The sequence below is a fragment of the Ictalurus punctatus genome, chromosome 14 (genome assembly GCF_001660625.3).
Source record: "Ictalurus punctatus breed USDA103 chromosome 14, Coco_2.0, whole genome shotgun sequence".
In the NCBI taxonomy this organism is placed as follows: domain Eukaryota; kingdom Metazoa; phylum Chordata; class Actinopteri; order Siluriformes; family Ictaluridae; genus Ictalurus; species Ictalurus punctatus.
The window spans coordinates 19,923,556-19,950,362 of NC_030429.2; the positions used below are offsets into that span (position 1 = coordinate 19,923,556).

Below are 26,807 nucleotides of genomic sequence, written 5' to 3' on the forward strand. Positions count from 1 at the left end.
CCCCATCCCGCAGAGCGCGTGGTGTCTCAGGCGCGCTCTGATTGGAGGAGACGGATGGCATTAGGGGGCGCTAAAGTTTCGGGTTGCATGCACAGAGAGCAGCTGGAATGGAGAAGCTCAGTCAGCTGTTACACCATGACCATCCACAGTCTGTTATTTTGAACTAAACCTCGCGCATGCATGCCTCAACATCTGTACAACATCTTCCGTTCGGCTGTTCTTTGAAGAAGTTGCTCTGCTATGCATGAGCATGCAAGGATCAATGCGTTCAAAAAGAACCAAACCTTACTCCAAAGATAGATAGACAGATAGATAGATAGATAGACAGATAGATAGATAGATAGATAGATAGAGATATATAGTTTCCATTTTATCAGATAAATCTACTATATAGGCCATGTTTGTTGCTCTATATTTTTTTTCAGCCCTTTTCATAGCCTACCATTTCCTTCAGAGGGATAGGACCACCACAAGACCACCACTGAACATATTATTTGAGCTTTGTACCATTCTGAAAACAAGTAAATCAGGTGAAGTGGTGGTGCAGAGGTTTTTTTTTTACACACCTCACTGCCACTGCTGAGCTGAGAAAAGTCCATCAGCAAAAAAAGATACACTCTCAAAAAAAAAAAAAAAAAAAGGTTAATTAACTATATGTCCTTCCGTGTCACTGGGGTGGTACCATCCAGGGTGAATGTTTAGGTGCATTAGGTGCACATACACCAATAACATTAACACCACCTGTCTAATATTGTGTAGGTCCCCCGTGTGCTGCCAAAACAGCTCTGAAACGTCAAGTCATGATGGGCTCCACAGGACCTCTGAAGGTGTGCTGTGGTATCTGCCACCAAGACGTTCGCAGCGGATCCTTTAAGTCCTGCAGGTTGTGAGGTGGGACCTCCATGGATCAGACTTGTTTATCCAGCACATCCCACAGATACTCGATCGGATTGAGAGCTGGGGAATTTGGAGGCCAAGTCAACATCTTTGTCATGTTCCTCAAACCATTCCTGAACATTTTTTGTTGCTGCCTAATGTACCCCACCGCTTGACATGTGCCACTGTACCGAGATCATAAATACTATTTACTTTACCTGTCAGTGGTTTTAATGTTATGACTGATCGGTGTAGTGTACCTTTAAGATATTACTCTATACGCTACTTAAAGGTACATGAGTGGTCCTTATGGTTTAATATTGAAACTTAATTCAGTTTAAAAGCATACTCTTTTCATATTACCATCCATCCATCCATCCATCTTCTATACCGCTTAATCCTTTTCAGGGTCCTAAACCTGGAGCCTATCCCAGGAGCATCGGGCACAAGGCGGGGTTCATATTACCATGTAAAAGATATACACTGATATACACACACCCACATGAATGTAGATACACATGAAGGTTGGGTACAAGCTGTACCCAATAAGCTTCCCACTGAGTGTAAGTGTACACTATATGGTCAAAAGTATTTGGACACCTGACCATCACACCTATATGGGGTTCTTCTTCGAACTTTTGCCACAAAGTTGAAAGCACACAATTGTATAGGGGGTCTGTGTATGCTGTAGCATTACAATTTCCCTTCAGTGGAACTAAGGGGCTGAGACAAAACCTGACTAAATCTGGAATGGGATATTCAAAAGGCACATATGGGTGTGATGGCCAGGTGTCTACAAAATGTTTTGGCCATATAGTGTATGTCTTCAACAATCTATATGGATTTCAATTTGGTTTATTAAATGATTCAAATACAGTAGGTTGTAAAACAGGGCTAAAATTTCAGTTAATGATTTACAACCAAAAGGTACCAAATGGTTTCTATTTGCTTTTGACTGTATTTTAATATCAAACGATTTTTCTGTTAATGTACTTAGCTGATTTAGTTTCTTTGTTGAATTCAATTTCCAAGGTTCGATCTTAAGCTTGGGTTACTGTCTCTGTGGAATTTTACATATTCTCCCTACGTCCATGTAGGTACCCTCGTCCTTTCCCACTGTCCAAAAAACATGCTGGTAGGTGAATCGGCTACAATAAATTCCCCCTACATGGAACAAATACATCCAGGATGTATTCCTGCCTTGTGCCCAGTGACAGGTTCCAGGCCCACCCTGGCCAGGACAAAGATGTATGTGAATGAAGATGAAGATACATTCATGATCATTGTCCCCATGTGACCTTCATTTGTAAGCGTTATAGTTTAAAATTCCAACGTAATATTAGAAGTTAGTTATACACTGACTGCAGGACCTCCTGAAACCTGCTCCTGCCAGAGGAATAATTACTGTACTTCTGTAACTAGAACACTAATGCTGCAGTTTATTTCGATGGGATGTGGCTTTCAGATTTGTCTGTGGATTTTAAAGCACTTAAACTAATAAAAAATACCACAGTTTAATATTTGTCCATTTGTTACATTAATAAAGGATTTCTTTTGAGGTTAGAAATGGGGGAAGGGAGACAGAAAAGGATAAAGACTATGATCCTTAGTTTTGTCCTCACATATCAGGGGGGCCTCCATCAAGGGAGAACCCCTCCCTATATTCACACATATACCACCTCCTTCTCGTCCCCCTCTTTGTCCCCAAATCCCAGAGGGGACATGATTTGGGAGCAGTAATCCCATCCCTGTCATCGCAGGCTGAGGGGTGGTGGTGGAGGAGTGGGGGATGGAAAGATGGAGAGATGGAAAGGGCAAAGAAGCATGGCAGACATTAGCGTCAGATCAATAGAATAAAGTGCTCACGCTGTGGATCGCACACCTACAGGTGCAGACCCTCAGAGGAAGGATTGAGGAAGTATAAGAGAGGATGAATACATTACCTCGTTCCTGTCCTCGTCTATGTGCCAGAAACACATTTCCCAGCTCCAGCACAATAGCAATAAATATACAGACTGTCTGTCTATCAGCCCAGTGATTAGTGACAGTGGGTCAGCTAGCATTTCAGCTCAGTGTGTGGGACAGCTTTTACTCTATTGTAGCAAAATTCTAATTCATCAGAACACACAGACTTTATAACAGACCAAAATAGCGGTCTATTTCAGCAGATGTGGCCACTACCATTCGTCTTCCATATGGAAATGTCAGTGAGCAATCATAAACAATTATGAGATTCATCTTTCACAGCCACCCAAGTGAAAGGCCAGATTTGCATAAGGATACAAAAGGAAAGACCCCCACATCTGACACCCAGACTGTATACGCTCTCTTTTCAATACATATCCTGAAAATAGGACTAACATCACTATGATATATTAGTTTTTAAAAAGACCAAATATCCTGTTCATTTACAATGTGTAAATTTGAACCATCATGCTTGAATATAATAGAGTGCTTTCATTTCTGGCTTCGTCAGATTTTGAATTTGGCTAGTTTCATATTAAATAAACACATATGTGCATGTTGCATACCCATTTTTAAGAGTGAACACAACCGCAGGAGAGAAGAAATGGGTAATTAAGCTTGTGTCTAGGCTTTGGGTTTGAGGAGTGGTGGAGTGATGTTGGCATGGCGACAATAACCACCAATCAACACTGGTACAATGTGATTTTAAAACCCTGTCTATTCATTCATTCAAAAACAAACCAAAAAAAAAAAACAACTAACTGTTTGTGAGGCAGATACGTTCCTGCTTGAAAAGGGAACATACTTGGCTTTGCAGTTAGAATGTAAAGTGATTGGCTGGCATAAGTGCTGACCTCTGATTTGATGTTGCTAAGACACAGTGATGTGAGCAGAAGCCCCGTGGTAGAAATACAGTGGAGATAGAGCTGTACTGTTCTACTGCAATTGCATTTCAAATAAGATTAGCAAGTGCATTTGGCTATGCTGATGAATGGAAATTGGATTGCTATAAGCTTAATTAAACACAATGAGGCAATTATTTTAATGAAGTGGCAACAACACAGCCTTCCGAGAATTTCCATACTTAACATGTGAAGTGTAACATTCACTAAAATGCTAATGTTGAAGAATATGAATTAACACTATAGTGAGTTATAGTGGCGTATATTTAACACTGTGTGATCATGGCAGATTTAGAGCAATAAATTTTATATCTTGGTGGACAATCAGTTGGATAAATTATTTAGTTGGAAAATATTTTGAGGGCAAAAAAGTCGACAAGGAAGTTAAGAATAAAAGCCTGTCCAAGGACACACATTAAATCCCAATGCTTATGTTCTCACCCCTACACTAGATGGCATTAGAGCAAATGGCTCCAGAGAATCCTAGTCAGATGCTTCATCATATCCAGGTCTTTATTACCAAAGCCTTAGTATTTATTACTACAATCTTAGTTATAATTAATCGATTGTTAGTTGTAATGTATGTAGCTACTACCTGGAGATTAGCAGATGCAATATGAAAATAAATTTCATTCAGAATAGTTAAAGAACTGACAGCTGAGTTTGCTCAAGGCAGAATTTCCTGATAAACACTGCATAAAATAAAACCAAAATGCCCCCCCCCCCCCATGATATGAGATGTATACACTCTGTAAATAATCACTTAATGAATCAATAAATAGCTCTATATTTAAAAATGTATCAACCAGAGTGCTTTACTCTGTGCTGTTTTCTCTGCCCACATTTCATTGCTATTGAACATCAGTTTGCAACAAGCAAGTTTAATCCCTCATCCTTTCCATAGCTTTCTGCTTAAAAGCTTACGCTATCTATGATCCGATTCCAACTAACTGTATTTTGAAATCCAAGATCCATATATTAATCTATGATCCATTTATTCATGTTTAGGAACAGAAGGCATAGACCTCATGCCAAGCAGTTAAAGAGAGTCCAAGAGCCACCCACCAGACGTCTGTGCTTCCTGACACAGTCGCTCTGTAAACACATGACAGATGGCCCAAGGCTTGCTCTCTCAGCTTCAATTATCGCAAAGAAATGTAACAATAACAGAAATAAACATCTCTTCAAGGTTCACCAGCCACATACTTGGCCTTTGTTGTTGACCTAATCTCATTATTGCGATGAACGTGTACACTTGCCATGCATGTGTTATTATGTGACCGCAGTGAAGTTGTGGATTTTGTTTCTTCAGCTCAGATTTTAACAGCAGGGGAAAGTGGAACGATCATCACACACACACAGACTCTTTCTGTGGAGGAGGTCAGTTTCACCTCTGACACAATTACTTCAGAAAAATACATCTATACAGCATTGCAATGAGTGTCTCATGGGAACACTACGTAATCACAGATGTCTCAGATTACTGTAAATAATCTAATTTCACTGGACACAATTCAACATGATTCTTAAAACTCTTTAACAACGCTCGTGCAGAAATCACATCTGCCGCACGTATAGAACAAAATGAAGACCCGGTGACGAAAAAGGTAATATAGTAATATTTATTCATTCATTACATGTATTTAGAGTTGTTGAAATTTCATTTATGAACTCTGAATTGGAGACACTTAAATAAAAGAAATGTCACATTGTTAGTAAAGTTCTGAATCTAACATGTTTATGATTTTTAGATAAAAAAAAAAAGTGCACTTCTAGTATGCAGAGAAATCAGAGATGCAGATGATTGTGATGAATAGTGACTATTACATAATGAAAAAAAAAAAAAACAATTTCAGTAATATGATGAATCACCACTTGCATAAATTACATTTGTGCTTGGAATGTGCAGTGCGATTCCGTTCACTGGATTGAAAGCTTTTACTTCTGAATAGTAAGTAAGAATACACACCCCACTTTGTGTTAAAATGTACAGTGATCACAGCAAAAGAGGAAGATAATGCTATATATATACAGTACACAACACACTCGACAAGCCTTCATGCCCCAGATTTCAGTAGTGCGTCAGTGACTTGATTTCTACTCGAGTTCCATGAAGCCAAACATCGTATTATTTACAAATTCAACAATATATCTACATAAAAACATACACATATGAAACTAAAACTTGATGCAAGTTATCTGAAACCAAAAGTCGTGAAAATCCGTCCAACTGGAGAGGGTCTTAACGCTGAACAATGGACAAGTGAAATTTTACAAAGTAATATGAATGCATTGTTTTTACACACAATACAAACACACATGCACACGCCCACCCTGACACCCACACCCACACGCACAAGCACAAACACTGAGTGCTACACAACAAACCAGTGTTGAAATGAAACTGAATGAGGCAAAGAGCAAATCCTACAGTGTTCATCGTGTTGCTCAGATTATACTGGAGAGAACTTTACAAACATCATTTCCAATTCATATAAACATCTTCTTGTTCCTTCTCTATACCCAAATGCCTGCCCAGTACCATGCATTAGTCCTGTAAATTGACCCGCAGGCTCGTTTCTGAATAAAGGCACTACGCTGTAAAGGCCACCCAGCACCTATTATTACATCCATATACAGTTTGTGTTATGAAAAGACACATGCATGGAACTGCTCCAATTTCACCAACAGAGGAAACCACATATTAAGCAGTTTTGGGTCTCTATGGTTTTAGTTGCCATGGGAACCACACGGGTTCGCATGCAGGTCAAGGTAATGACAGCGGGATCTCGTATGGTTGAGATGCAGCATGAATGTCTCAGGCGTGACAAGATAAAAAAAATAAAAATAGAACAAAAAAACAAACCAAAAATCAAAGGTGGCATAGTGTTGGGACAATGGCACCTGTGGAATATATCTGAGTGTTTTATTTTAAATATCTGGTCTACTCTAGAATCTTTCAGATCAGGTTTCTGCACACATTCCATCTATTATACAGGATAAAGTCTTTTTTTTCTTTCTACAGCTATTTACACACACGTTCAGTCTTGCGAAACAAAGACATGGAATTATAATAAGTATACATTTTGATCAAATATCTTGTAGCAGTGCCCATTGGTTTATTTTATCTGTACAATTCTCATATAATACTCAATACATAATCAAGGCATACCCATTATTTCAAAGAAGCACCACATAATCCTCATAAATTAGCTACTTCTTTCATATACTGTAGGTCTCTTTAGTTGCAACCAAATGTTATGAGTAATAGTAGCATATTATGCATGCAGCACTGACATACTGAGTTTTAGAAGTAACCAGAAGGTCACTTAATGTTAGATTAAAAAAAAGTAACTGTATAACTGAAATCAGTCTTAATAATGAATGCAAACAGTGATGAAGTTGTAACATTGCCACATCTGTATTCCACTCATCACGCCAGGTTAAGAGGATCCTGTGCGAGTCACCCTGCTCGACATGTATCTCTCCAGACAAAATTAACACTTAATGTACTCCCTAATTTATTTTTTCCTTTCACTTTATGTAAACAGGCAACTAATTGGAGCTGTAATCATGCTGAACATCTGCATTCAAGAAGTCCTACTTTCCCCTGTGCTTAAACAAAAGAGTTCATGGCGTTTACAGGTGAGGGGGCCTCTGAGCTCTCGTGACCCTGCACGGTGTCCCTTTCTGTCTTTCCACTATACTGGCCAATAAAAGAGCCGTCCTCGTTGAACTGTACATCTCCACCTTCCCCGTAGTCAACTAAACTGTCGTCACTTTCGTCTCGCTTTACGGTGCCACTGGACGGCGTGCGGCTCCCTTTTAACGGTTTATGGTCCTCATTGTCACTAGGAGAAAATAACATGCAGGTGTTACAGGTGGAATAATGAGAGATGTCACACAGACATTAGCTTGGCTCTTCATGACAAAAGATGGAACACTGATGTAAACAACATGCTGGGTATAATCAAATACAAGACATTCCACACATAGTGTCATCCATCGTAGGACAAACTGGGGGAATTGTTCCATTAGCGTTACACAAATATTCATCTGTTGACTGTACGTTCTGATACATGCATTCAATTTTCAATGTATTTCACTCATATCGTGCTAAGCATAAGATTTCAACACACACAGCGTTTGATTCAATGCAAAACTGAATGTTACAGAACAACAGGTACAAATACTGTATGTCACTCAAAAATAAATAAATAAATAAATTCTCAGTAGCCAGTACATGAAATTAAGACTACTGTAATATCCTACAATGTCACTGAATTTAATGACTTGAGTCTTTAATAATTTAGTAAAATGGACACCTGATACCACAGACTAGTCCATGATTAATTATTTCAAACTGCATTACCAATAGCATGTTTTTTCAGTATGACTAAAATGGTAGCTAACTGTTTGCACTCAGTAATAATTACAGAGCGTGCTGGGAAGAATAACACTAATGTAATAATACTAATCTCAACAAATAATGCATTACACTATCCACAGCCATTGTAACCATTCACTAACCATAGACCATAAAAACAATGATGTGATCAGTGAAGTAAATATCCAACAGCCCAAGGGAAAAACAATAAATAAATAAATAAATAAATAAATAAATAAATAAATAAATGTGTTGGAAAATAAAATGTCAGATCAATTCCTTTGACGTAAAATAAACGTGATGATAATTAATGTCATTTATTAGACGTACAGTTCATTTCAACCCTTTGCCATAAGAAAGCGGAAGAATGCTATCATAAACATGAAACAGTCATAACAATAGCACCGTTCTAGTGAGCAGGTATGGAAGTAGTGAAAGTGAGACATTTGATGTCTGAACTCAGCTACCGGCAGTGTAGCGTATGATAGCATTTAGTTTCATGGCTAGGGAACGTCAGTAAAATGTAATCCTAAAATGGCACAGAAGGGATGTATCAGCTCTGCACATGGAAATCACACACTTCCATCTCTTACCTTCCCCCACACTTACTTCCAACCGACAAACATAGATCGAATAAGGAACAGTGCTAAAAAAAAAATTTAAAAAAAAAAGGATAGGCTTACTGAATACTGTGAGCTAACATTAACTCTGTGATGTGATGTCTCTATACCACTGAATTCATTGTAATGTTAGACAGAGCAGGAGCTTGGGGAGGGCTCAGGGATGATCGAGTGTATCTGCCACTAAATCGTTTTGCCATCATGGTGTAATCTTGATCTAGGGGAAATTAGCAAGCGACAGTGTAACCACAAACAGCATGAGAATCCTAACACTAGAAATACTGGGAAGAGCTCTTCACTGTGTCTCGTTAAGAAACACCTCACATCGTTATTAGTCCAAGATCAACAGGCTGACATGATGGATGCAAGTGTAAACAACAACAAAACCTCTCATTAGCAAAAATCTATGGCTTTCTATTTTGTGCATGCTATATACTGCCATATACTGACGATTTGTCATGTCACTTCATTAAAATATGCATCTACTGTAAATGCAATTTTATGTACAGCCATGCATAAAGTAAAATATATATAATTATTTAATAGAAGGATTATATGTGTATATATTTAAGCATTTTAGGTATAAAATAAATGCAGTGTTAAAAAAAAAAATAAATGAAGTACAAAAGAAAGTTAGTATACTGTATAAAGTAAAGTGCTTGAATCTTATAGCTTATATGTGTGTGACTTAATGAGCAGCTACAGATTAGAAAGAGCGTTATTAAGATAGCTAGCATCACATGAAAATTGCTTCCAGTACTAATACGCATCAAATATCATAAGATATCAATATTTCATATTAAGAATGTGTTTGCATAATTATTCAGCTAACTGATTTGAATGAATTCAAACGTCAGAGGCAAATAAAGCTTTGACTAAAACAAACAACAACAACAAAAAAAACAGCAAGAGAGGAAGAGAAACATGTTCTGACAATATCCTGCTTCTACACAGATGAAGTGAAGGTTTAAAAAAAAAATAAAAATAATCAAATGAGAGTACCTGATCTAATGTCCTGAATACTGAGTGTTACGCCATCATATACAGTTGGTGGAAAACTATCACCACAGATATAGCATGAGATAATATAGCCAACCTGCCCAGAAAAAAAACCAGCTCGACAGCTGTGCTTTAACTCCACAGATGAAGCCTTTCTGCTAGTTGTAGTCCCGTGTCCTGCGTAGGTGAAGCAGGTGTAAAAGTTCATGTTGTAGGGAAACGACTTTCTCCAGAGGGCTGTGAAGATATAGGAATAAGGAAAAGACTCCCCAGAGGCCTGCTCATTGTTCTCTCACCTGTACTCTCCAAAAATAATATCATCATCCTTCATTGGCTGGACCTCGGGGTCAGTGTGTGCATCCTCCTTCTCTTTCACTAGCAAAACAAGCACAATTTTAGTACACTCTTACAGGTAGGAATATAGGCAGTAAAGTGGTTTCTGGCTGGTGACATGACTTTCTCACCTGGGTACTTGCCCCCTTTGTTCCTCCTGATAAAGCAGGCAATAAGGAGAACCAGAATAAGCAGGGCAATGGCACACATGAGGCCAATAAACCAGCCCTGGGTAGCGATGTCCACCTGCCTACTGGCCATAGCTGGGAATGGGAAAATAAGGAGGAACAATTAGACACAAAAGATGATATGCAGTCCTCATAACACATACATATGGAATTTGCAGATCCTCTAATGCCATCAAATGGTTGTGGGGAAAACAAAAGCAAAACACTGGGGAGATGAAGAGCGAATGCATTTCATACAAAAGCAATTGCAATCAAAATAATTACTGTGATGCTCACTGATTAGAAAACATGGTTTTCTTTTTATACCAAAGGAATTTCAACAGGTATACAAAAAGCAACAACGAATGATGTCTGACACAAAGGTCAGTAATATGTTCAGTGCATTATAATGATGTAGACAGCAAATCATGCAGGGGAATAAACAGCTCATTTTATGGCCTTGAAGATTTCTACTGAATGGGCTGGAAACAACTGACCATGCTACAGAACACAGACACACCACATGAATCATGAATGGGAGGCAGGATGGTAAAACCCATGCAGGTCTGCAACCAACCAACTACATTTTCAATTAAGACATGGGGTTAAGGCCAAACAGGGGCCTCACCTGGTACCGTAACCACCAGCTCCTCAGAACGGTGGACTGTTTGGTCGGTGTGGCTTTGAGCCACCACACGCACTTTGTATGCCAGCCCTTCCTTTAAACCTTTAAGCACATGGGACTGTGATCCATTTACCATCTCTTTTTGCCAGTCTTCATTGCCTGAGGGGGTTCCAGTGAGAGGGACAGATCAAATCCACACTCTCTGGTGTTGCAAATAACTACATTCTACATCCGTCATGCAGGGGGTAAGTTTACTACAATCTCTAAATCTGTCTATCTGTCTTACAGTAAATCTATATTATGTGTATTGTACATGGCGTATTTTATTAAACTCAATGAAATATCAATGGCAATGGTTGGATATTAGTAAGGAGTGGATTTGTCTTATAGGAAGTTAAGCAATTAATCAATTGTGATATTATTCTATAATGTAAAATGAAAATGAATTTAGAATGCTGGATTAATCTGTTTCTCCATATCATACATATGTCAGGTTGTTACAATGCCTAAGTTCCAGAATTAAGTAAATGAAAATATTTGTACTTTTTTCCTACATCTTTTTTTTTTTTTTACTTTTTTTGTCAATTTTATTTTTCAATAACATAATAAATTATGTCAGTGATTAAAAATTCTGACTACTGGATAAAATTCAATTATGTCATTTGAGAAAATATTACAATAAAATATTAAAACATTACATCTTTCTCTGATTTATTTCTCTCTGTATAGCTATTTTATTAGACTAGAATAGAACCAAACAGAATAGAATAATGCCGAGCAGAATAGAATAGAATAAAGCAGAATAGAATAGAACAAAATTGAAGAGAATAGATCAGAATAGAAGACAACAGAGCAGAATAGAACAGAGCAAAGGAGAATAGAATACAGCAGAAGAGAAATGAATAGAATATCACAGAGGAGAAGAAAGAATAGAGTAGAATAGAATAAAGCAGGATATAATAGAATACAGCAGAAGAGAACTGAATAGAATAGAATAAATCAGGATAGAATAGAGCTGAAGAGAATAGAAGAATAGATTAGAAAAGAATAGTGAATAGAATAGAATAGTGCGGAAGAGAAAAGAACAGAATAGAATTGAATAGAACTTCTATTATTCTGCTCAGGAATCCCTGCCCACCTAGTTTCTGATTCTACAGCATTAAGGTCAGAAACATGTCTTACTGTTCTCTACAATATATTCAACATAAACGTGTTTTTCTGGTCCCCAGTACTCCCAACTGATTAGCGCTCCATCCTCGCCCACAGACGAGCTAACGTTCCCAAACACTGGAGGCGCAGGATGAGCTAGGCACAAAGGAGAGAAGAAAAGAGTGAGGTACCTCGGCAGGGACTGTATGCAGGAACCTCTACATTACTGTTATAATTCAGTCACTTAAAGCCTGCACACAGAGCCACTGGACTCAACGTGATAAGCATTGACTTGGAGCTGTACGCTCAACAGAGGTTTTACGTGAACCTACAAAACTGGAAGAAATTTCTAATGTTGATGTAGCTCAAAAATTTACAAAATTAAATGTTTTGCAACAGAATTTAGTAAGAAAAGTCATGTTAAGGGTCGGATGCCCCAGGGCGTTAGCATCAAGCTTGAGCTTGGATAATCAAAAGTTAATGTTAGACATGTTAGCAGCTAGAGGTGCCTCTAAATCAGATGTACCCTTGTGAAGAGGGGGGCGTAGAGACTGGGAGGTTGGGGAGACTGGTTGGGGAGAAGCTGGAATCCCTAGAAGAAATGTGAAAATTTGAAAACACCACAAAGACACACAGACACTCACACACACACACACATACATACAGACACAGGAAAACACATACACACACATACACAGAGAGAAAGACATAGAGCAAACAGTTCACAGTCAGAGCAGAGGTAGGATAAGGTCAGGTACCACATGCATGCCCAATAAGCTGGCAAGACTAAGCATTTAGCAGGGTAGGAGGGAGAGGAGATCATTTGTAAGGAAGTTGGAAGGAAATAAAGTTGTTCATTTCCCAACTAAACAGGAGATATAAAATAGAGAGATATGGTACAATGAGGACATGTACATACTCCGAGAAAATAACAAACACTAGCTCTCTGAAAAGTTCAATGTATATAACAGCTACAACTGAGGCAGGTATCTGCTTTAAAACCTTATCACAGATACACACATGATACTACCACCACTATCACATTTCCAAAGATCTGAATACTGTGCAACTGAAATAAAATGTAATTGTGGCCAGGATAGACAAGAATACAGCTGGCATTACTCTCATTGGGATGAAAGGATGGCTGTGTTCCTTCCTCACCAGGAATTTTAGAAGTGTACTATCCAGTTAGGGCATCTGTTGGCTGATTAGACACAACCAGTTAGCATTCCCCTTCAGATTCACACACTGAGGGGATGTTCTACAGTAGCTGTCAAAATTGATTCCCAGGGCAGACAGTGGGAGAAAATATCCATCAATTCATCCAGAGGGTCACGGGGAGTGTGGAGCCTATGCCAGGGGACCTGGGGCACAAGGCAGGGGACACTTGATGGGATGCGAACCCATTGCAGGGCACAATCGCACACAATCACATACCATGGACAATTTAGAGATGCCAATAAGCCGACAATGCATATCTATGGACCGGGGGAGGAAACCGGAGTACCTGGAGGAAACCCCCTGAAGCACAGGGAGAACATGCAAACTGCCAGAGGTGGGACTCGAACCCCCAACCCTGGAGGGATTTGTGTGCAGGGAAACATTCAGGGAAGGATAACGTTCAGGTAACCAATGTGAACAAGATTGCATTGGTGTTTCTTTATGCCTTACTCAAGTATGGTATTGCTTGTCTCTGACTAAACATGCAAAAGTGATACAATATATTCAGTATTTATACTAAAGGCCTTCAAGTACCAAATTAAATTCAAAACAGACAACTGTAAAGTATTCGCAGTCGTGATACATTCCTTATTTGTGTCTGAACTGAAGGATTTATTTCCAAATCACATGCAACAGACCAATGAAAAAATGCTATATCATGCAATAGTAGATGGAACTTACCTGCATCCATTATTGTTTCAAACTCCTCGGTAATGCTTGGGCCTGATCCTATGAGTGTTTTGGCACTGAAATAAAACTTGTAGCGTGTGCTGTACTTGAGGTCGGGCAGACTGATGCTAGTCTCATTGGCTGGCAGAGTTAGTTCCTTCAATTGGCCAAGCTCATTGGTGTTATTGACTAGAGACGTGGAATGGGATTGTTGGGGAAGGGAAAGGAGTGTGAGGTCACATTAGGTTCAAAACACAAATACATTGTATATATGCATGACATTCCACTAGACCATATTTTAAAAAAATATATTATGTAGAAGGATGTGGCTACAGATACAACCAAATGTCTTACAACTGAAACCATTTCCTGATTAGTCAGTATATTAAGATCTACATAAGCTTCACATACAAGGTTCTCCTGATCCACTGTGATATTGTGAATTTAGAACTGGGATTAATTACTTGGACACTCACCTGACTGATATTTAAGGGTGTAACCTATGAGACGTCCATTTCGTTCATGGGGCGGTCCCCACTCCAGAGTCAGGGAATCTAGATTACTTCTAGTGACCTTGAGGAATGCTGGTCTACCAGGAACTGGGACAGAAAATGCATGCAGGCTCAAGGAATACATCTAAACAAATGGTAATACATAAATTCCCAGAAGTTAAACTGTCATTCAGTCTATACCGTTTATTCTACAGCTTAATCCACCCAATACTCACAAGCAAGATATCCTAAAAATATGCGATTTGTGAGTTCGTAAAACACCAGTGCATTTTTTTTCCAAAGTTCAACTTTTCAGAAAATGTTGTTGTTTTTTAAAAAAATCTCTTAACCAATCAGTTTGCAAGTTGAGGAGAAGGTGAGAAAACATGAAGGACAAAGTGCTGGCGTTGATCTTGTTAAGTCAACAAATATAAGGAGACTGAATCAAAAATGTTTCACTGCCAATATTCAAACATTGATATACAAGTTCAAAACATCAAATACCTTGTCTTTATACGCTTTTTGTTTAAATACATGTCAAAGTACAATTACAAATCACTCCTCTTTGTTTTTATTAGCATTTTCCATACTGTCCCAACTTTTTCGGAATTGGGGTTGTATAACAAAAAAATTAAAACGTATCTATTTTTGGGATGTTCATGAGTAAGTGACGTCCAACTTTAACTGTGGCTGCATACACTTCTCTTGAAGTCGTACCTTCTCTTGATTTTCTGCCTCCAAAACCACAGTGAATGCAAACAACCTCCATATTGCTCATGAAATATAAAACAATCTTTATATTTAATATTTACTACTGACAATAATAAAACGAATCTCCATACCAAGCCTAGCTATTTAGTTAGCTGCTGTGAGGTAGGACTGTGTTGTTATGGTTACAGTGTACGCATCATGTGGAATGTTTTTTTTTCCCAGCACAAAAGATGCTCCGACCAGCACTTTTTATAGAAAAAAATATATATAACGGTGAAAGCACGCTTAAAATGTCCAGAATGTGATTGATAATGGTTTATCAGGTTTAACAGACAAGAAGTCTTATTCCCACTGCTTTTAACACAAATTTAATGCAAAGTCTTTTGATAATTAACTTCATTTTTGACAGTGAAGAACTGCTCCAAAAAAATCACTCGTTTGTTTGTAAGGTTTCCATTTAATCAGTTCACTTATCTTAGCACACCATCAACAAATCATCTGAATCTCATTTCAAAAATATATGATCCTAAGGCTTACCTCCCTCAGGAGTTTCAAACTGATTGTTGGCACTGGCAGGCCCCTCTCCCCGGCCGTTAAAAACTTTGATGTTGAGTGTGTAGGTGCTGTAGGGCTGCAGGCCGGGAAGCTTGCCATGGCTCCTGTTCCCAATGAAGGTCAGTGTTTGCTGCTCCATGTGGTGAGAGTGAAAATGGGTATTGTGCTTGTGCAGGCTTCTCTCTTTCCAATAATACACCTGAGGTGAAAAGTGAACCATTGGTTTACACACTCTGCGTAGCAGTAGAGCATCCCTACTGTAGGTGTTAAATAGTTTTCGGCACAGCTGTGACCACATCGGCTCAAACTGAACATCATGACATTGATGACCGTGATAAAAACATATGCCCGGTAAAGAATTTTCAGACTGTTTTGATACAACTAACAATCCCTACAAACTAACATCCCTATTTATGAAAGCATCGGTTCATGAGGGTCTCTCTCAGTATTGGTTCTGTCAAGAGTGTAGATCATAGTGGTGTCTAGACTACAGTGTGGTTATGAACGCTAGCCAGTCTCAAGGGAACAGCTTCAGACTAATAATTCCACATAATGAGGCAATCCTATTTATGTCACCCAGCAAAGAGAATATAAAATGGGAGCAGTGCGTACAGTACACAGGCTCCAAGCTAGAATGATGAAAGGAGGATGCATATAAAAGAAACACTGGGATTTGACCATGCATCAGTATTTCTATTTCTACACAGAGCTTTATGAATAAATTCTACAAATTCTTGGAGGACATTGGGTAGGTTGCATTGTTTCTTATTAGCTGTCTGTACAACCGCACATACATATATAAAATAAGCAGAGCTTTCTAGAAAAAAAAATTATTCGTAGTTAAAACACAAGGGAATAAAAATTAATTCTATCTCGGTAATAATAAATGTATTATCAATCAATAGCAACACATACCCTGTAGCCTTGCAGTCTTCCACGCACTAATGTTGGTGGTACCGGATCCCAGTGGACTTCCGCCAGAGTGCTGTTCTGCACCTGAACACGCACATTTTCCGGAGCTGCCACTGGCACTGTGTGATAAAGAAAATATATATTGCTTATATGATAAAAAGAGCAAAATGTCATCATGCCAGCAAAGATTTATCATAGTTCTAACCTACTGCACACCAGCAAGCAACAAGTCACTGACTGCACAACTGTTGTCACTTAAGCATGCGCAGTTCAGTGTTTTCTTTTTTCAGTTTTTTTTTTTTTTTAGATTAGCAAAGCAAGGTATTGTCTATATACTCTCACCAGATGCACCACCAATTTGTGACACTTCCTTTCAAGGTTTGTATTACTTTGTAATGTCTCTATACACATTTAATGAGGTCGTATTTGGTAATATATGATGAAACCATGGCTTTCTTAAATTTTGTTGTTCATCAAATAATTAATTAATCGAAAGTAGGAACTAAACTTGTGAGTGGGGAAACGTAGTCATTTTTAACCACATGCTCTATAGGTCCAAGGAATCATTTGAGCCAATCATTTGGAAAAAAAAATCTCAGGTTAAATGGCACTTTGTCATCGTTGCTGTTGCTAAAATCGTGGCTCTGTGTCGCACACGTACACCAAAAAACCAATGGTTGCCTGTCACTTTGCTAGTGTGAATGTAGGGCTACTGTTTCCTTTAAACTGAATGCAAATAATAGTTTGTAATACACAATCTGTACAATATAATCTGTATTAAACAAATGTCTGTCTCATGTAGGGAAATAAAAAATTACTAACAGTCCTCTCCTGAGTAACCAATGACGACATCTGGGTTTGGTCCATGGCCATAGTCATTTAATGCTTGAACTTTCACCTCGAAAGGCATGAAGGTGGGTGTCTCAGATACCACATACTGAGAAACGTTGCTCACGGTGTAAGAGGACCAATTTTCTAAATCCTTCAGTCTCCACATGACTTTGTACTGCAAGCCAGGACCATTTGACTGAAGACCCACCAGTGGCTTTAAAAGAAGGTTTAGCATTAATCAATAGGTTTGCATATAACAGAATTTGACATTTGACAATTCACATATACGACATTAACTGCTTCAGTTTCATACATATTCACAATTATCAACATATTTTAAAACATCATCTTAATTTCTATAGCTATATATGTGTGATTTAGTATTACCTTCCATGATATGACTAAATTATTATGATCTGTGCCCATGGCTTTCACTTCACTGGGATTCTCATCAGGAGCTGAAAGAGACAGACAATTACATTTGAAACACATGACATTGAAGCCGGCACACATTTATCAGTATATTTAAATAAATAAAAAAATGAGTTACCTGCAGGGTTTGTTTTGTACTGGCTGGAAGGCTGGCTTGGCTGGCTATAGCCAACATCATTGAGAGCCATGACTCTGAATCTGTAGTGCACATATGGGGACAATTTGAGATGAGCTGTGGTCTTAGTGCCAGGAACCTCAGTCATGTTATGCCAGGTGCCACTGTCATGAAGAGCATCTTCATACTGAATGAGGAACTCTGGAAAAAGAAAAGACAACATACTTTTAATAAAACAAACCAAGAACAACAGATTTGGCCCTTTACATACAGTATTTTCAGATACTCTGGCGCACAACAAACAAACCACGTATAGACTATCAACAGCCGGCCGATCAAGTGATTCTCAATGATGTCATCAGTTTATTTTATTATTTAGTAGATGATCTATAGATTATGAGCACTTTCTCACTTGTGATTTCATTTAATGATAGTAATAATGTTCAAATATATGTATTGCAGTCTGGGAAACCCTGTTGGATATCTCTGTGTTTGAATTCTGGCAAGACAAAGAGTCAATTTTGACCAAAATAAGGTTTTTCTGTCTATAAGAAATCATGAATATATGTCCCCCCCAATGACTAGCTAAGCATACTGTAGTTGTCTCACACAGTGAACGTCATGGTTTGATCAAGTAGTTGGCTAGGTACGAGCTGTAGTGCAGAGGTTGTCAAAGTGTTCACAGTCAGTGGCCTCTTTAAAGAAAAAAAAACAACAACCCACAGATCCCCTTAGTACAAATTTATTTTTACATACAAACTGTTAAAAGAATTCTACACTTTTAACTGTGTAAAGTAATACTTTGGCTATGATTAAATATAGTCACATAAGCATAATAACTTTGAAAGATTGGCTATTTCCACCATTGTAACAAGATTAGGAAATTGTTGACCCCCTGGCCATTTTTCATGGAGCCCTGGGATCCCCAGACCCCACTTTGAAAACCATGGCTGCAGTGAAACAGACATAAACCTAATTAATTCAGTTTGTAATCAAATCAGTTTGTAATCAAATCAGCTGTTAAAATGCTTGTGATACGCCTGTGTTGTACTCTGAATTGAATCTGTAAATAAAATTTTCTCCCTTTTCACTATTGGGATGTGACCAGACTTAAAAATTCTACACATTTCATTACACATTTCATTACTGAAACCTGTAGTGTTCAAAATTTATATATATATATATATATATATATATATATATATATATATATATATATATATATATATATATATATATATATGTATGTATATGTGTGTGTGTATGTATGTATGTATGTATGTATGTATGTATGTATTAGAAAAAGTACAATTTTCAAGCTGTGTTTATAGAAGTAATTGTCTGTAGGCACATTGTTGAGCATTAATTAATAGTATGGCTCATTACAATCTATAAATTCATGGTTGGATATTTGTAGCGTTTCTAAAGCAGACTACTCAAATAAGATGTTTCTCGTTTTTTCATACATAGTTATACCCCAAGTATCAACAGTGTTATCTCAATAAGTGCACTACCTAATATGACATCATCAAGACTACAAAAGTGCCCCGTGAAGGCTCCAATCGAACGAGAGCTAAAAATTATAAGTAGGAATCTATTCCCTGAGGTTAGAACTTTAAACGCAAGACCATTTTTAATAAGTAGCTGAAATCAACAAGAAATGACGCATACTCTTGATAGGACTGTTGTGCTCGTCTCCAGGGATCCAGGTGAGCTGGACGCTCCTTGCACCTGGATCTGTTAACTCCAGATCTGTAGGAGAATCTGGTTGTTCTGCAGATGGACAAAGAACAGGGCTTAAATATAGCAACTGATGAAGACAGCACTTCTGGCCAAGTCTGTAATGCGAAGTACAGGCAAAATGCAACAACAACAAACAGTTTAAAAAACACAAATATGTATTTATGTACAATACTTGATTTTCTAAGTGCTGTAAAATGCAGAACACATGCAAAATAAGTCATGCATGAGTCAAAACATCTAAAAATGCACAACTTACACATTCTGCAAGCAACAATTTGACTTTATATTAAGTGTCTGTAATATCTGTACAGTTACACTTAAACTACACAGGCAGCTACAAAATAATACTGATGATTCATTGCTACTGATGGATTACAGTGGTGTATTTATATACAAACACCTGTACTAACTTACTAACTAACTCATTTTGGCTTCTCTATGTACACAAATGAACCTTTTATAAGCTTTTATATAATTCTTGTATTATGTTTGTGTTGTACCATTCTACCCCAAAAGAATCAGATTAAAATCAACACCAACTTTGATCGAATTTGACAGTTTCTGTATAATAACTGCATAGCGGACAGTGTTTTCTGTGAAGTTAGGTAGTATGTAATATAATCACAATAAAAAAGGACACGTTATTGGAAAATGAGCAGCTCATGTAAATGTTACACCAGAGAAACACTGTCACATATTTATTTATAAAAGATGTGCTAATCTAAGCTAATGTGTAAAACTGAATACATCTTCAGTAGTTACATTAAGCTTGCCTGTATAGTTTCTGTATAGCTGCACAGTTATTAGGGACACAATATAAAGTGGCACCATCACAAAAACATCAATGTTTCATGGGATTAATGGGGATGTTTCACTTTAAAAGAAACTTCCTGGGTGAAATGAATAAGCTTACACACACAAATATGCCTTTTATAAATTGCCTTTTCATAATATCACAGGAGGGGTTTCTTCCATTAAATATACTATAAATATACAATAATGCCATGTACAATCAGAACTACACTGATGTAGATATATACTATTCATATATCTGACAGACAAACCAGAAATATAATAAACAGATAAAACAGAGGTGTTTAAATTAGAGATGCACGATACTAAATTTCTCAGCCGATATCGGCCGATACTGATGGTTTGTTGGTTCTGTCTTTTATGCCATCTTTTAGATGAATAATATTTAACTCCACAATTCTGAAGGAAATGCAAATAAAAACGTTATTCTCTCCATTTCAACAAGTTGTTTCACAGTAACTGGTCTCATAAACAGAAAACACATTACTCTAATTAACATTAACACATGAACTCAATTCTGAAGATTAAAGTAAGATTTCTTAACATATTGAATGTTATTAATTCATATTAACATTGACTGAACTCTAAAAAAAAACCTCCTGTTAGTCTCACATTCACTCTCCACTAAGAAAAGCATTTCTACTCCATCATTGAACATCAAACTGGTAATGTATAGGCCTAATATAAACTTTTTTTTGATGATATTAACTCATATTAACATTAACTAGATATGAAACATACTACTCTACAAATATTTTTCTGTGCAATATATATATACTTTTTTGTCAACTCATCTTCATTTAAATCTTTCAATCATGTACTGGCCCTTTAATTCAGCTCGAGTGACACAGCAAAAAGAATTTGACTTGATGCTGAAACTCCGGCTTCACTGCTGCAACGTCCGGTGTAAACGCACTCATTCGTTAACATGCAGTGCAGAGCTAACAAGCTGCAGTTTTTTCGTCATTGTCACCCAATTCAAAGTAATTCCACACAAGAGACATCATCTTTACACACAGCACGAATTCAAAGTGTTTTCCCACCCTCTTTTGACTGACAGGATATAATCAGCCCTGATCATCGGATGTTTTTAAAAAAAAATTGCCTTTATCGGCCGATACCGATTATTGGCCGATACATCGGTGCATCTCTAGTTTAAATATATTACACAAGAAATAAAAGTAACTATGAACATATAATTCAAGCATGGCTATAATAAATCTACAAACACAACCATCAAGGCAATGAAAATAAAGCATGAAATAAAGCACAATGTGCTTGACTGCACCCTCCACACACACACATACACCAACCAAGGGCAGTATGGGATGTGACATAAAGGGTGTGTGGCTGATTTTACCGTAAACAACCGCTGGTGTAGGGGTAGGCTCTGAGATCGGCAGAGTAGGAGTGAGTTAGGAGTTTGCGGTTAGTATCAGTACACAAAAGAATTTCAGGTATTTCTTTAGAATAGTAAAGCACATATGATCTCAGGTGATGCTGCAGTGATCCTTAGCAAGAATCTCGAATAAGTAGCTCATTAATAGTGAACAGTCCTTTTTGCATTGTCTTATGCTTTTTTAAGGAACACAAGCTCTATAACCCTTTTCTACACAAGGGAGAAGATAACATATCCTTACCTACAACAGTGAGTTCGGCGCTGGCTTGGTCTTGGTCTAAAGTGGTATTCATGATGCAGGTGTATGTCCCTTCATCACTCTCTGTCACTTTGAGGATGGTAAGGGTGTCTGAGCCTATGACAAATCTAAAAGCAATTACAGCAAAATGTCACACATCCCAAGTGAGCTAGCAGGACAAAATACCATGGATTTATTTTGACCCACCAGTTAACCCAGTCCCAAGAGGCACACTGTAATGATCCATAATATGGTATATTTAAAAACTAATAAATAGCGAGCCAGAGCAAATGGGTTCTCATTAATATAAAGCCTCAGAGGCATTTTTCTAAATACTCTGAACTAGTAACAAAAGGATCAAGACTGATATCACTACTTCTCTATATGCTAAAAGAGAGAACCATGGGATGCTTGCATTACTGTAAATACAATACATAAAAAAAAATAAGTCACGTGCATGCTCACTACACATACATATGCATTCAGAAAGACCAAGGCGTCTGCTATAAAAAAGACAAAAGCAATAGTAATAACAATAGGGTGCGCTTTTATAGGAAAGTAATCAACAACATGGTGATGTGATGGAGCCCGATGCAAAGGAGGGTTACTTTTGCCGCTCTCAAGTCTGTTACAAATCGCTGACACTGGAGACTCCTTCCTGAGGAAACTTCACCATATTAACCATTCCACAATGTCAGAGCTGTTTGTTTACAGAAGATAAATCAACACCTCTGACCAATCAGACTCAAGAATATACAATGCTGTGGTACAGTGCAGGATTACACCAATATTCATCATGAAACAAATGAACATATGTAAAAATAAACACCTCTCATCATCAGGAAGCTCTCCATTGTCTTTGAGCCAGGTCATGGTGGGAATGAGGGACGGGTCATGCTTCACTTTACACTCAAACACCACATTTTGGTTCCTTTGGACTTCTTTGTAATCAGGCTGCTTCAGGATCCACGTGGGCTCTGAGAAACACAAACAGAGAAACATATTGGCAAAGACAAGATTTACAGTAATTTGGGACAGCGTTTAATCCTTAAAGAACCTGCTAATTATTCAGTTATTCATCTTAAATCCAATTATTGACTAGTTACTATGATTCATTTTATTTATTTATTTATTTAACATTTTGTGAAATGAATAGGAAAGGAAAATAGTTATAAGATTGAGGAATGTAAGGCTATGATTAAAAAAAAAAATCCAAAAGAGCCTAAAGGACTGTGTGCTCAGCATTCTTTTACATTCTGTATATGGATGCTTATGAGTAAAATCACTCACAAAATCGAAATGTCCACAGAGGTGTTGATTCAAGCTTAACAGCGAGAAATAATCGAGCATATGTCTTTACAAATATTTATGTATATTTTAATATACATAATCTCTTATCCTAACGACTGGGTTACACCTGCTAGCTCTCAGCAACAGAACAGGTGCCAAAGTGTCTGCAGGCAGAAGACAGTGGAGAAAGTTCTTCAAGCTTAATGGATGTGTAACATACCAGTTTCCTGTTTTGCTCTTTGGAAAAGCACTTAACATCATTTACCTTCATTAGGAAAATGGACAACATGCAAGCTAAGGGCCAAACCTTTTGGCCTAATGCCTAATAAGAGGTTAGAGGGCATTAAACCTTTACATGGATACTGGCATCAAACAAGACAGCAAGGTTTCCATTTCTCACAAACTCAATTATTGCTTGATAAAATTCTATAATACTCACCTTTGACCTCCAGGTAAACGTGATTCTCAGCGATGCCGAGAGAGTTTGTGGCAACACAGGTGTATTTGCCAATGTTTAGTGCCTGTGCTACCGGGATCTCAAGAGTTCCATTATTGTGGAACATATATGGGTCTCCTGATAATTCACTGGAACGGCTGTCCTTAAACCTGTAGAGAGAAAGATCCACAACGCCGTCAATTTGCAACAAGGCTACCCACTTGTCTTTAGCATACAGTATATGTTTCCTTGTCCATGACATAGTAATATTTTAATAAAGCAAGTTAGAGCCTTGCATGGCAGATCTGCTACCATTGGTGTGTGAGTGTGTGTGTGAATGGGTGACTGAGATACAGTGTACAGCATTTTGAATAAAAGCGCTATATAAGTGCAGACCATATTCTGTGTGAGAATATGAAGAGTCCCTGAATTATCACAAGCAGAGTTTGAACATAAGAGGCAACCATTATCTATCTCGAAGACCTATTTAGCTAAGACTATAAATGGAAAAAGACTTTACAAATGTATTAGTACTATTATTAGCAAAGAAAATGTTCTAATATAGTGTCACAGATGCTCCATTAAAACAGGGAAGAACACATTCATGAGTTCCTCTAAATATGCCAACTGTTCTGGCTCTAATTATGTAGCTGTGGCAAAGTTGGCAAAGTTGCCATTGATGTTGTGTGTTTGACACAGTGTGGCTGAGTTCTCACAGCACACTTAAGTTAGATAATTAACTTTTCAAAGTAGAGAAACATCAGATCTGGGTGATAAAAGAACGTCTTCGCAGTCTGTTTAACACACTGTCCATGAGGGTTGTAAATGCAGAGCCATAGCAGGGCTGTTAATGAGCACACACACAGATGCAAACACATACTTGTTCACACACAGACGTAAAAACAGATGCGCAAACACATAGACACACACATACCATGCTACTCTGGGAATAGGAGAGCCAAAGGATGCGCAGTCCAGAAGAGCAGGCTTGTTCATGATGACCTGGTAGACTTTATTATTTGGAGTGAGCACTCTCGGAGGCTCGGCTGAAACAACAAGAACAAATTATATATTAAATATTGTTGAATATGTTTACAAGTTACATTAGCAGACTGAGAATTAGCATTAGCAGGTGAGAACATTAAATGGTTTAACACACACTGTAAAAACTAACAGCTATCTCAAATTTCACAATGTTGTTGAATTGAATCAATTTTGCCAAATTTTTTTAGTGCCATTTTACTCAAATCAACCTTGTGAGTCATGCCAGTCAAAGTTTTTCGCATATCCCAGCTTGTTAGGAAGCAGGGGTCAGAGTGCAGGTCAGTCATAATACAGCACCACTGGAGCAGAGAGGGTTGAGGCCCTTGCTCAAGTGGCAGCTTGGCATTGCTGGGGCTTGAACCGCCAACCTTCTAGAAAGATCTTGATAGAGGTAATCTGTCTTTCCCTTATGTCCCCAAACTGAAAGTCCTCTGAGACTGACTCCTCCCTAATACAGTAGACTAGAACGGTATTTGGTTTATAGCATCATTTGAGATATATCTTTCCTAAAACAATGCTCATTGTTCAGTGTCGTCAAAACAAATGTCGTCATGTTTATCTTTCAAGGATGACTATAACTTATCCCACTGTTGAACCTTAGTCTTAAATTGTTCATTCTTAATCCTTCTCAGCAGAAACCAGATGTGACAGCAATGCACTCAATGTTCTCGAATGGCTCCTTGTTCTACATTTTACAAGACCTGTTTTATAAATTAGTGTGTAGTTATGTTGTAGTTTTAGCCAAGCTTAATGGATAGGTTTGCTTTTTTTCCTGTCCTAGCCTCATTAAAATGTTGAACATTTTAAGATGCACTGTATGTATACATCTGATCAACTTTAAAACGAGGTATACAACTATATTATGTTTTGAGACACCTGACTGATCAAATGGAGAAAATGTGGTGAAAGGTTTACATTGGGTGCTTAATTTCCTTCAAAGTGCATAACCTGATGACACAACTTGCTTCCTGCACTGAAAAAAGGGAATAATTGGACAGGCTGATAAAAGAGAACATATTATGTATACTTTACATAAAAATATGAAGTCTCTCATCAAAAAGTGATTTCTGTCACATTTTTTACATAATGAAGGTTAGGACGGATGCAAGTGCAGATAAAGAGTTTATTTAGAGAGAGAGACAGGCAGACGAATCCAAAACAGTAGACAATAGCGAGGTCAAGAACCAGGCAATGGGTCAGGCATTGGCAAACAGGTATAAACTGGGCAAGGCTAGAATCAGAACAAGAAACGAGAAACAAAGTGAAAGAACATGAAACTAAATGAGGAACAGGGAACTAACACTTGGTATGGTGATAAACACTCAATACTTCGCAAAACCATTGTGTTCAAGCAGTCTCTTTATACAGTGGTTGTGAGTGCTGTGAATTGGATGCAGGTGTGCCTGAGTAGAATGAATGTGAGTGTTCTGGGAATTGTAGACCATGGCAGCCATGTTTGTAGGCCACAGTGCAGGATGGGAAATGTAGTCACTGGTTTGCTGTGATATAACAGATTTCATTGCTTATGCTGAATGTTATTTAAACAACTTTCTAATTACTCGTTTGAATTATGTATAGTGAGTGTGATCAATTTACGAAATATTAACATGATCCAACTGCGCTGTAAGATCTTGCAAGAACGCCGGCGCTGATGGGAAGAAATAACTGTCACATTAAATTAAGCTGATTAAAACATGTTTGGCATGATATCATGATAGGGTTTTGAAAATACATGATAAAATCATGTTGGATGTAGGAAAACAAACTGTGTTAATGAAACTCAGTTCATTCCCATGAAACTGATCTATGCATTTGATTGAAGTAAATTCAATGAACTTTTTATTTTCAGTGTGCGATGAGAAATTGAGTGTGGGTGAATGGCTG

General features: G+C 37.8%; 1 protein-coding gene across 13 annotated transcripts in view; it reads right to left on the reverse strand.

The window, feature by feature from the left end:
- Positions 1 to 5,351: 5,351 nt before the first annotated feature.
- nrcama (neuronal cell adhesion molecule a) overlaps positions 5,352 to 26,807 on the reverse strand; it is an 85,220-nt gene continuing 63,764 nt past the window's right edge. For 4 of the 13 annotated variants that reach the window (XM_047159815.2, XM_047159818.2, XM_017486020.3 and 1 more), the window contains 19 exons: positions 24,814 to 24,925; positions 23,883 to 24,049; positions 22,983 to 23,130; positions 22,157 to 22,281; positions 21,877 to 21,906; positions 19,632 to 19,733; positions 17,964 to 18,161; positions 17,801 to 17,871; positions 17,405 to 17,627; positions 16,586 to 16,701; positions 15,653 to 15,869; positions 14,390 to 14,512; positions 13,926 to 14,102; positions 12,550 to 12,615; positions 12,057 to 12,179; positions 10,878 to 11,033; positions 10,214 to 10,345; positions 10,046 to 10,124; positions 5,352 to 7,594 (listed from right to left, as the gene is read on the reverse strand). In XM_047159815.2, coding sequence (XP_047015771.2) covers positions 7,360 to 7,594; positions 10,046 to 10,124; positions 10,214 to 10,345; positions 10,878 to 11,033; positions 12,057 to 12,179; positions 12,550 to 12,615; positions 13,926 to 14,102; positions 14,390 to 14,512; positions 15,653 to 15,869; positions 16,586 to 16,701; positions 17,405 to 17,627; positions 17,801 to 17,871; positions 17,964 to 18,161; positions 19,632 to 19,733; positions 21,877 to 21,906; positions 22,157 to 22,281; positions 22,983 to 23,130; positions 23,883 to 24,049; positions 24,814 to 24,925 — 2,600 coding nt within the window. In that variant the 3' untranslated portion in view covers positions 5,352 to 7,359. The remainder of the gene's footprint in view (positions 7,595 to 10,045; positions 10,125 to 10,213; positions 10,346 to 10,877; positions 11,034 to 12,056; positions 12,180 to 12,549; positions 12,616 to 13,925; positions 14,103 to 14,389; positions 14,513 to 15,652; positions 15,870 to 16,585; positions 16,702 to 17,404; positions 17,628 to 17,800; positions 17,872 to 17,963; positions 18,162 to 19,631; positions 19,734 to 21,876; positions 21,907 to 22,156; positions 22,282 to 22,982; positions 23,131 to 23,882; positions 24,050 to 24,813; positions 24,926 to 26,807) is intronic. The other 9 variants (XM_047159820.2, XM_047159817.2, XM_047159816.2 and 6 more) reach the window with 4 other exon arrangements.